General features: G+C 32.8%; 1 protein-coding gene across 2 annotated transcripts in view; it reads left to right on the top strand.

Moving 5' to 3' along the window:
• LOC115715063 (uncharacterized) overlaps positions 1–12,168 on the top strand; it is a 28,959-nt gene extending 16,791 nt beyond the window's left edge. For both annotated transcript variants that reach the window (XM_061113361.1, XM_030643857.2), the window contains 6 exons: positions 27–946; positions 1,026–1,091; positions 1,173–1,298; positions 2,387–2,628; positions 10,117–11,364; positions 11,799–12,168. In XM_061113361.1, the coding sequence (XP_060969344.1) occupies positions 27–946; positions 1,026–1,091; positions 1,173–1,298; positions 2,387–2,628; positions 10,117–11,335 (2,573 nt within the window). In that variant the 3' untranslated portion in view covers positions 11,336–11,364; positions 11,799–12,168. The remainder of the gene's footprint in view (positions 1–26; positions 947–1,025; positions 1,092–1,172; positions 1,299–2,386; positions 2,629–10,116; positions 11,365–11,798) is intronic.
• Positions 12,169–12,443: the final 275 nt, after the last annotated feature.

Raw genomic sequence — 12,443 nt, 5'->3', positions numbered from 1 at the left:
TTTTTGCTTTTGTTAAAAATATATAGGTACTGGTAAGACTCGAACTATTTTGGCTATTGCCAGTGGTTTGCTTGCATCGCCCTCAGAAAAGTCAGATCAAGCAGATAATTTTCTTGCTGGTAGTGTGAGAAAAAGTAGTTCTTTATCAACTAAGATTAGTCAGACTGCTGCTGTTGCAAGGGCTTGGCAGGATGCTGCCTTGGCTAAGCAATTAAACGAGGACATGCAAAGGAATTCAAAATCTAGCGATGCTTATGTCAGACGAAGGGTGCTTATTTGTGCTCAGTCTAATGCTGCAGTTGATGAGTTGGTGTCGAGAATATCTAGTCAAGGCCTTTATCGCAGTGATGGGAAGATGTATAAGCCGTATCTTGTAAGGGTTGGAAATTTGAAAACAGTTCATCCAAATTCTTTACCATTCTTTATTGATACACTAGTGGATCATCGTCTAGCAGATGAGAAGATTAAGTTGAATGACGCAAAGAATAATGAGAATGTCTCTTCTTCAATAACACTGCGGTCTAATTTAGAGAAAATAGTTGATCGTATACGATTTTACGAAGCCAAGCGTGCTAACTTAAGTGATGAAAATATTGACCTCAAGAAGTCTTTGGAAGATGACAGTCACAAGAAAGATGATCTGAAGGTAATGTCTGATGCAGAGGTACAGAGGAAGCTAAGAAAACTCTATGAGCAAAAGAAGCAAATCTATAAAGATCTTAGCATTGCTCAGGCGCAGGAAAAGAAAACTAATGAAGAACTTAAGGGACTTAAATATAAACTTCGGAAATCTATTCTAAGAGAAGCTGAAATAGTGGTGACTACATTAAGCGGCTGTGGTGGAGATCTATATGCAGTATGTTCTGAATCAATATCAGGTCCTAAGTTTGGCAGTCCATCTGAACACACTCTTTTTGATGCTGTTGTGATTGACGAAGCTGCTCAAGTAAATTTATCAAGGCTTTAATCTCATGAGTATTGATTAAGTTATAGTGTCTGTTTCTAACTGTTTGTCCTTCCTGCAGGCTCTGGAACCTGCAACACTGATACCTCTTCAGCTGTTAAAGTCAAATGGGGTCAAATGTATCATGGTATGAAATAGTCACAATTAAGATTAAAAGTTTCTGTTGTCATGTTAGGAAAGTTTTTCAATTTTGAATTCATTTTTGAAGGTTGGCGATCCCAAGCAGCTTCCTGCAACGGTCCTTTCAAATGTTGCAAGTAAATTTCTCTTTGAATGTAGCATGTTTGAACGTTTGCAAAAGGCTGGTCACCCGGTTGTTATGCTGACCAAACAGGTAAAGTAATTGATTTTTTTTTCCGACTATTTTATATAGAAGTTGTGTGTAGGTCACCTCTCAGATTCAACTTATGTTTAGAGTCAAAGATCATTTTATAGAAGAGTTAATTATCTTTAGAGTCAAAGATCATTATTTGTTAAATAGATATTCCTTAATTTTTTCAGAGACCACCTTGTTGTGATTGTCTGTTAAATAGATAATTTTTTTTTAGTTTTTATTTTTATGTGCAATTGGGAAGAGTCCATTTAGTTTATCTTGTTTAATTTATATTGTTTTATGTCCTCGACCAGTAGTACGTAGTTTGTGTTAGTTTTCCAAGTGACAAATGGGCCTAGGGTCATTATGTAGGCCTAAGGTCATTATGTAGTGTGTAAGATCGGTCCTAGTAATTTGAATGAAAGTATTTTTCTATATTCAAAACATTGGATTCAGATTCTTTTCAATAACTTTTGCTACTTGTATGCTTTTCCTCTGTTTTCCCTTTGAAATCCAAGACTTTGGTGGTGTCTGGATTAAAAGCAATCTCTTATTGCTATTAAGTGATTATATTATGTTTTTTAGTTGCGTCACTTCTCAAAGTTCTTCCCGATTGACTTTATAAAATGGCCTTTTAATGATTTCAAGCATGTTTTAGACAATGCCCATCCACGCTTTATAGCCTGCACGTTTTTTGATGAATTTATTATCTACTTAGTTCTCGCAATCCATGGCCCATAGTGAAGGATTTAATGTTACAAAGTTCATTCAAACTGAGGTGTGAGATGCTGCATGTATGCAGAAATATATATAATGCTCATGCATATGTACAGTTTTTAAATATGTCATGTTGAATTGTTTTTCAAAGATTACATGACTTTTCCTGTTGCTGTAAGTCATAGGTACCCTCTTACAGTTGCCTCTGGATTATCTTTCACTAAATATAATATTACTCTACACTCTCAACTTATTGTTAGAAATAAATTCTAGCTTGTGATGCTCTTTAAAATGTAGCTCCAACCATCTGTCCTATCTGGGTTGGGACAGTGATTGCTTGTTTTTCTTTGAGTTTTTAGTATCTTTACTTTTAACATATTTACTATATACAGTATAGAATGCACCCAGAGATCTGCTGGTTTCCTTCTTTGCATTTTTATGAGAGGAAATTGCTGAACGGCGAAATGTCTAGCAAACTAGCACCATTTCATGAGACCGAGGCCCTTGGGCCTTATGTTTTTTATGATATTGTTGATGGTCGAGAGCTTCGTGGTAAGAATTCTGGGGCTTTGTCCCTTTATAACGAGCACGAGGCCAATGCTGCAACTGAAGTTGTTAAGTTTTTCAAGAATAGGTACGTAATTCTTTTTGTTACATATTATTGATTTTGTATCTTTAGCAAACAAGTATTTATTGGGACTGATTTGTTACAGGAAGAGGACAAATTGTCTTTCAGAATGATAATTTAAAAAAGAAAACATAATTTGAGTGCCATTACAATTCAACAAAATCACAGGCAACATAATAAACGTAAACTCCTGAGTAGAAATCAAATAACTAATGACAATACTAATTTTTTTTGGGGAGTTTTATTTGCACTCCTAAAACTTATAAATGCACTTCATTTTAATAATTTTTACTTTTATGTAATATATATTTTTAATTATATTAGTTATTTAATTTTTTTTAATTTATAATTTTAAAAAATATACTTATCAAACAAAAATAAATTATATTTCAAATATTATAACAAAAAAATTAAAATAAAAAATTATATGAAATTTTATTAGAAAAAAAAATTTATAGATGTTTTAAAAAAAATTATGAGAATAAAATTATAATAAATATTTCAATTAAGACAAAATAATATGAGAAATTTATTTAAAAAAAATATTTAGAGTGATTTTTAAAAATTATTTTAAGCTTAATTTTTTTTTTTTAATTATTGAGGTGTAATTATTTGATGAAGTGCAAATAGAGTTTTTTTTAAATTATATTTTTCATTCTCAAAAGTCTTTTTGTAAATTATCCAAAGAGCCAGCTCAACTCCGTATGGGTAACTAAACTTTTAAACTGAAACCAATTTATAATAAAGAGATGTAGAAAAATTAGGGTTTCATTCAATTGCAAAGTCAATAGTAAAAGAATACAAAGAAAGCCTTATATAGACAACTAACATAATAATAACCCTAGATAATTATTTAACACTCTCCCTCAAACTCATGATGCTGTTGTAAGAAGTATCGAGATTAGCCTAAAAGAAAACGAAAAATGAGAAATCGTATGTGACTTAGTAAAAAAGTGAGCAAGCTGCAACGAAGAAGGAACAAGGCAAAGTAATGGTGCCCAATTTAGATGGTGATGAGTAAAATGACAATCAATTTCAATATGCTTGGTGCGTTCATGAAAGGCCGAGCTGTGGGCAATCTGAATGGCACTTTTATTATCACAATACATAGGTGTAGGACAAGAGTGAATAACACCCATATCTACAAGTAACCATCTCAATCAAAATCTCTTTTGTAGTAGACGCCATGGCACGATACTCAGGTTCCATAGAAGATTGAGAAACAATAGAATGTTTTTTGCTCTTCCAAGAAATAAGGGAATCTCCCAAAAGATACAGAAACCAACGACAAATTTTCGGTAAGTGGGGTTACGACTATGATCTGCATCATAGTACGCTCTCAACTATAGAGAAGAGGTGGAAGATTGTAGTAGGCTCTGAAAGATGGTACCCCGAAGATACCATAGAATGCGAAGAACAATAGCCCGGTGAACAGTAGTAGGAGAAGCAATATACTGACTAACAATATGAACAACAAATGCAATGTCTGGACGAGTAATAGTGAGGTAAACCAGAGTGCCAACAATGGTGCTATATAAAGTAGGATCTTCCAAAGGAGAGCTATATAACTTAGAGGGAGTGTTAACAACTCTAGTATCAGTAAGGCAAGCACACTCAATAGTGTTAGTAGTGTACTTTGACTGAGAAAGAAGATAACCTTTTGGAAAAAAAGCAACTTCAATACCCTGAAAATAGCACAAAGAACCCAAATCCTTCATCTCAAACTGATAAGGACTTTAACACTTCAATAAGGAAAGCAGAATACCCTAGAGATGTGAACTTGAAAAATAAAGCTGAATCATGATCACTTGAAATAAAACAAAGAGACAAAATAACAGTAGAGAACTTTTGAAATCATGCTCGAGGAGCCTGTTTAAGACCATGCTTTTTTTTAGCTTGCAAACATTGCCTTGCTTATGAGGAACACTAGGAGGAGGAACCATGTAGACTTTCTCATCTAAGTAACCATTCAAAAAGGTATTCCTAAATTCCATTTGAGATATAGTCCATTGTTGAACTGATGCCGCTGCTATAAGACTACGAACAATAGTTATTTTTACAACAGGAGTAAAAGTTTCCTCAAAGTCTATACCATATTGTTGTAAAAAACCCTCAGTCACTAACTGAGCCTGGTACTGTTCAATAGACACATTAGACTTGGTCTTGATTTATACACGCAACGAGAACCAATAGCATGTTTACTAGGAGGCAAAGGTACCAAGTTCCAAATATGAGTCTCTTGCAAAGCAAAGAGTTCCTCACTCATAGCATGTTGCCAAAGGAGATCAATAATTGCCTTTTTACAAGACAAAGGTTTAGAAAGACAAAAAATAGATGCTAAAAACAAAGTAAAAGAAGCAGAATAAGAAGAGCATGTAAAATTTGGTCGATGAGTAGACTTAAGAATGCGTTGAGGATAGCGAGGAGGCTCCACAATCTCAAGAGGATCTGGAACAGTTGCAGAAGGATAGGGAGGAGCGATATCAGGTTGCGAAGTATTCATATCTAATGGATGAGTGATTTCAAGTTGTAAAGTACCAGTATCTAATGACGGAGTGATTTCAGGTTGCGAAGTACCAGTATCTAGTTCTTGAGATCTTTTAACACGATGCAAGCAAGAGTAATGAAGAGGAAAAATAATTGAAGGAGTAGTGGATGATCCAGATTCAGATTCAGAGAATGGGTCAATGTGAATAAGATCTGATTTTGTCAAATTATGAGGAGTACCAGGAATAGAAAAGAAAGATATATGCTCAAGAAAACTACATGACGAGATACATACAATTTTTGAGAAATTGGATCATAACAACGATAGTCCCTTTTATCTTCTCCATAACCAAGAAACACACAGAGTAGAGCGTGACGATAACTTTGTACGCTCTACACTAGGACGAAGCACAAAATAAGTAAATCTAAAGATTCCTAAAGAACAACAGTCATGAATACAACCATATAGTTTCTCAAAAAGGGGCAAACCCGTGACAGAAGGCGAAATCATATTAATTAAGGAAACTGCAGTTAGAACTGCCTCCCCTCCAAAATTGACTAGGAACAAAACATGCAACAAAGAGAACGAGCAATTTCAACAATGTATCTATGTTTTTTTTTTTGGGGAAATTTTAATATTGTATACATTATTTAATTTTTATTACAAAATATGTGCATAATAAATTAATTACATTTAGACATACAATATATTCATTAGTAAAAACTTATTTTCATTTTTTTATACTAAGTATATAATAGGAAAGTTTTCTTAATTACATTTGAATATTTATTTTGTTAATATATTAATAATCAATAATTTTAAATAATAAACATAATTATTATTGATATAATAAACATGTAAGTCTTAAAAATCTTTATGTATATATTTTTTTTTTGATGTATTAATTTTTAATAAATATATTATATTGATAATAGAATAAAATATTCACATAAATGTTTAAATTTTAAGCGTTTACATTTTAGTATTTCAGTTAAAAATTAAAAATAATCAACATTCTTAAAATAATAAATATAAATTGATATTATACACATTCTGTATAATTTTTGTCCAGTTAATTTTTAGTAAATATAATATTATATAATAATCATAATATAAACATAATTGTTTATATATTTTAATTTTAGTATTTATTTTTTTGTAACTTAATTAGAAATTGAAATAAATAACATTTATAAATAATAAACATACATTGATATTGTTTATAATATGCATATGTAGTTTTATTTGTATATTTTTATTTTAAAAGTGTTTAATTTTAATAAACATGTTATAGTAAGGTTATTATATTATAAAATTGTTTATATTTTAATTTTTTTAAGGATGTATATTTTTTAAAAAATATACACATATTGACATAATTATTAAAAAAAAACATATAGATATTGTTTATTAAACGTACATACTTTATAAATTTATGTGTATAATTTTTTATAAAATAACATTTATGTGAAAAATAATAAACATTTATATTTATTATTAACTGGTTTAAGAATTCCTTAAAAATACAAAAATCAATTTAATATAATCAAATAATTAAATAGTTAGGGTCAATTAATTTGAATTTTGAATAGTAGTATAAATTTTATGCAATTAATATAGGAAGATGTTTATTTCTTTTGAATATAAATATATATATGGTAAGTTCTATAATTAATCCTATTAATGGACACAATACATTAATTATGTACCTTATATATTTTGTATTAGATTATGTAAATATATTTTTTTGCACATATATTGTAATATAATAAGTTTAGTTGTACATAGATGAAAAATGCCCTTTTTTTTTTTTCAGCCACACTATTTTGTTCAGGTGTATCAATACAAGAAGTTTGATACACAATGCCATCTAGAGCAAGTGAATCGACAAATTTGGTTGAAGTATACTCACCACCTTGATTATATCTAAAACATTTAATAACAACACTATGTTGAGTTCTTATATAAGCTCGAAAACGATCATAAATACTATAAAAGTCAAAACGATATTTCATAAGAAAAATTTAATAAAAACAAGTATGATCATCAATAAAAGAAACATAGTATTGAGAACCCCATTTGTAACAACCGGAGAGGTCCCCACAAATCAAAGTGTACTAAATCAACAGTGCAACTGAACAAGATGCAATTCTATTGAAAGGCAAAGCAGAAAATTTTGCAAGTTTATATTCACTACAATTAGAAATATCATGAGGTTGCCAATTTCTGAAGGTTCTTTTAGAAGTTAAAATTTTTAAACGAGACTTTGAAACATGACCAAGGCGAGAGTGCCATATATAAAAACTAGAAGATAGATCAACACTAGGAGCTGCAAATACTGGTAATCTTAGTTCATCCAAAACATGTAAATCCCCCCGCTTGCAGTCGATCCCAATCAGCTTCTGAGATTGTGGATTCTGCACATGACAAGAAGTAGAAGAAAAAGATACAAAGTAACTAGAATCACACAATTGACCAACAAAGATTCAATGAAAGATTTGGAATATGATAATCATTAAGAAGCGACAAATATGAATTGACAACAAAACCAATGCCAGCTAATGTTATGGGAGTACCATCAGCATTCAGGCACAGATGATGTAGGACTCAAAGAAATAAAGGATGCATAATGTAGAGACATATGGTGTGAAGCACCTGGGTCCAAAATCCATGTAGAAGGTGACATACCTGACGTGCTAGTGGGTGGTTGGCCTACCAAAGAAGAGACAGGTATGACATTATATTGAGTCGCAAGGAGCTTTTGAAATTGTTCTAACAAAGCAAAAAAATTGTAAGAGCCAGATGGAGGAACAGTTGTAGCAGTACTAAATTGTGGAGGTCGAATTTGATTGTTAAACTGTGGTTGGTTATCCATACGAGGAGTTTTGGACTGGTATCTCTATTGTTGTAGAGCACGATTTGTAAGCTTAGGGCATTGAGCTTTCCAATACCTTTCTGTTTGCAAAAGCTACACTCTTTAATACCAACCTTTGTGTGAGGTTTGTTCTCTTGTGGAGGAAACGATGTAGTAGGAGGGACTGCCAAAACAGAAGAATTGAGGATTGAAAGAATGCCTTCCACTGACTAAGACTCGAGACATATATTATTTGCTAACAGTTCACTGACTACTAAATCAACCGAAGGAAGTAGAGAGCGATGCAATATAGAACCACGAAGTCTCTCAAAATCACTAGGAAGAGCCATTAAAAATTGAACTAATCGTTGTTCCTCTCTACGAGCAATATACGGTGTAAAAGCACGTAGCTTTTCTGATTCAATGAGTGCCAATTGATCCTAAAGATCTGTCATTACATGATAGAACTCTTGAATGCTTATATCTTTATGTTAAATAACTCTAATATCAGTTTCCAACTGAAACTACTTTGCAAAATTAGACCGTGTATACAGTCTCGCAAAATGGTTCCTAACTTCTTTTGCTGTCTCGTACTTTGCTAACTGGGTACCAAGAGATTGTGATAGAGTTATCTATCCAGGTGAGATTTTCGAATTGTCTACTTCCCAATTTTTTAACAGATTTGCATTACCATCTGCTGGTTTCCTCTTTGTTCCAGAAATATAACCCCACATCTTTTTTCCTTTCAAAAATTTTTTATAACATAATTTCAGTACGAATAATTCTTTCCATCCAATCTCACATTGATTGCTTGAAGGGAATCATCTTTATTGGTAGCCATTGCAGAAATAAACAAATTGCAAAAATTTCCAAATAGAGAACTGATGAAAATTCAAAATTGTACTGCGAAAATCAATACCCAAAACTGTTATGCGAATCAAGAAAAAACTTAAAGAAATCAATACCGAAAACTAGACTGTCGAACTGTACAGATGCTGTACGAACATTGATTGTACGCCTAGGAAAACTTAAGAAATTCTCTCAATAATTATTTTAAAAGAATAATTAATAAAAAATAAAGAGATGTAGAAAAATTAGGGTTTTATTCAATTGCAAAGTCAAAAGTAAAAGAATCAACTAATAAGAAAGCCTTATGTAGGCAACTAAAATAAAAATTTAAAATAACTCTAAATAATTATTTAACATAAACTTCACTCACTACCATAGTTTTAAAATCGGTCGAGGCGTACGCCTCAACTGCTGTCATTGGGGCATACACCTCACACTGATGAGGCAGACTCGAGGCACATGCTCTGAGGTGATGCGTATTGAGGCGTACGCCTCAACAATGGGCCTTTTTTTTGTGTGTGTGTGTGTGAGGGCTGTTCTTTTGTGGGCTGATTTGGGCTATTTTTTAAAGCTTTTCAAACAGCTACTCTCATACTTTTACATGACTCTATTGAACTTTAGTCTGGGTCTTTTCTTATTAGGTTTTTATTAGAAAAGATTTGAAAATATACCCCTGAAAACCCTAACCCTCTGATATTGATATATCATATCTCTCCTTCTCAGCCAAATCCCTTCCTCCTTAGTCCTCATCACTCCATACATTTAGAACTTTCACTATTTTTCAATTGAATTTTGAACCTTTTATGAATTTAGTTTATGATTTTAAGACAATTATTAATTTTCATGAATTTTATATGGTATCATGTGTTGTTTGTCATGAGTTTTATGATATTTTATGAATTTTTTCTTATTGCTGAAGGGTATGCCTTCCCTTGAGGCATACGCCTCGTGGGACTAAGGGAAAATGCCTCAGAACCTGATACCTTGCTCACTACAATATTTTGCATTACATTTTACATATGTGATAATGCCAACATTTTACATTTTGTTTATAGATCACATGTAATGTATCATCTCATTTGCACCACCTTATGAGTATTGGTCTTACCATGTGCGACTATTCATGCTAAAACCTACACTTCGCAAATGGCTCATTAAAGATGTGTCCTTTACCTTGAACATTTTTCATTAACAAATGGCTCATTAAAGGCCTCATTGGTTTTTTATATTTTTTTTATTAACACCAACAAGAGAGATTGATGCATATTTTTGATTGTTACTTTATTTTTTCCAATGTACGTAGGTATGCATCTGAATATTTTGCTGGAAGAATTGGGATTATCACTCCATACAAGTGTCAACTGTCATTCTTGCGTTCTCGGTTTTCAAATGTTTTTGGATCTTCTATCATAGATGAGATAGAATTTAATACTGTTGATGGTTTCCAAGGACGGGAGGTTGACATACTAATACTTTCCACCGTAAGAGCAGCTGAGACAAACTCTACTGGGCCTGGGATTAACTCAAGCAATATTGGATTTGTTGCTGATGTAAGACGCATGAATGTTGCTTTGACAAGAGCCAAATTTTCACTTTGGATTATTGGTAATGCAAGGACATTGAAGACAAACAAAAACTGGGCCGCTCTCATCAAGGATGCCAGTAAGAGAAATCTAGTCAGAACAGTTAAAGTCCCCTATCGGAATATGTTTAAAGGACCTCTACAAAAAAATAGTGCTTCAGAGAGCTATGATAACCCTTTGACAGAGCTAAAATATAATGAGGCTGATAATGCTGGACAGCATGTGAAAAAAAGTAAGAGTTCAAAGAGAGAGGGTAAAATGAGAACTGATGATATATACAAGGGAGCTAAGAGCAGAGATAATGGGCGCGGAAAAGATTTTTCAGCTACTCGAGATGAAATGGGAATAAATAAAAGGAGTGGTAGAGAGGGACTTAATGCATCGGTGAAGGATTCATCCTCTCTAGCTGCAATTTGTAACAACAAATCTTCCGAGGATAAGAAGTTCACAACAACAGGGGAGCATGTTGCAAATGACGAGTTTAAAGGAAAAGAGAGAAGTGAAAAGAAATTTAGATTAGAGAACTCTCACAAGGGAAAGAGAAAAACTAAACTAGAAGATTCAAGGGAAAATGTGGACCACCCTGAACAAGATGGCGGAGATAAAGTTTTGAAAGCGCAAGTGCCTAAAAGACACAAAACATTTTCTGGTGGTGATGCAAGCCGGGGGAATCAGGAAGGTTCAATTCCCTCTGCTGCAATCAGCCACAAGGAGAGGGATTTAAATGATAGAGGAAGAGATTCAAATCAAGCCGGCCCTTCAGATCTAATTGCAAAAAGGAAAAAGCAGCGTGAAGCTGTTGATGCTATTCTTTACTCAGCTCTTATTCCTTCAAAAAAGTCTGAGACTTCAGCCAAACCACTTCCATCTAAAAGACATTCCTCCTCGTCATCAACACCGAGTGTTGGGATCAAACCATCCAAGAACAGAAAAGATTAACTAAAATCTCTGCTTTACTGCTTATTAAGGTTTGTTGAAACTTTTATCATGACAAAATAGAATCGACTATAATGTTATGGTTCATATTTTCATAATAATTTATGGTATATGTTACTGAATTAATTTAAGCCTGAGTTTTACATCAGAACTAGTACCTGCTAAAAGACCCCTTACCCTTTCTACTTTCTTTAGGTGTCAAATCTTAATGTGTTCTAATATAGCACAATCAGAGTTAGGTATCTGTGTAAATACAATAATATACAAACAATGAATAATCCTTAAGAGATTTCAGATACACCAAGGAGGACCCGGTATCATAAGATTTTTATTCAAAAAATGTTGTTCCTGCCAATTGTTAGAGGAATTAAGAAAATCTTAGCATTATCAGTTTAACCATGTTTTCTTATCTGGTTTAGTATTGTTGTCATCTCATAATCTTTTGTTGTGTGTTGTGTTACTCCAGCATTTTTGTCAAGTACGTGTACAATCGAGGAAATCTGCTGGGACGTTATTTGAAGATTGTCTTTTGATAAGGTGAAGCATTTCATTTGTGTATCGTATAGGTGATAGGCTATATAGCTTTGTATCTTCAATTTTGTGTAAATCTTGGAATGTAAATAGTATAGGTGGTTTGGTCTATGCCATGCTTAGCTCAAAAACTTTCTTAGAATAGTACCAACTTCCAATATTTATGTCTTTGCAGCATTCCCAAGCTAATGACCAAACCAATTTTGAAATGTGAAAATGGATTGAGAACCTGTTTTGACTCTAAAACTTGGAGAAACAGACATAATTTCTAAACGTTCCCAATAAGATTACCTCATTTGAGAAAATATAGAATCTTGAGAAAGAAGATTAAGAAACAACACATTCTCTGCATCTCGTTGTACAAATGTTATTATAGAAACGAATAATCTGAAACTAATGAAGGCATAGAGACAAATAGCTTGGAACATGTTTGGCCAGGTATGTCCTTGGAAACCAACAGAAAGTTTGTTAGGGGTGTTCGCGGTGCGGGTGGTGCGGTTTTTGACTATTTTTTCAAACAAACCCGCACATGCGGTTTTTTCAATTTCTCAAACCGCACCCGCACCGCGTAACTAAAAAA

The sequence above is a fragment of the Cannabis sativa genome, chromosome 4, assembly GCF_029168945.1.
Source record: "Cannabis sativa cultivar Pink pepper isolate KNU-18-1 chromosome 4, ASM2916894v1, whole genome shotgun sequence".
Classification (NCBI taxonomy): domain Eukaryota; kingdom Viridiplantae; phylum Streptophyta; class Magnoliopsida; order Rosales; family Cannabaceae; genus Cannabis; species Cannabis sativa.
Note: the sequence above shows the minus strand (reverse complement) of the source record. Positions and strands in the feature narration are given on the sequence as shown.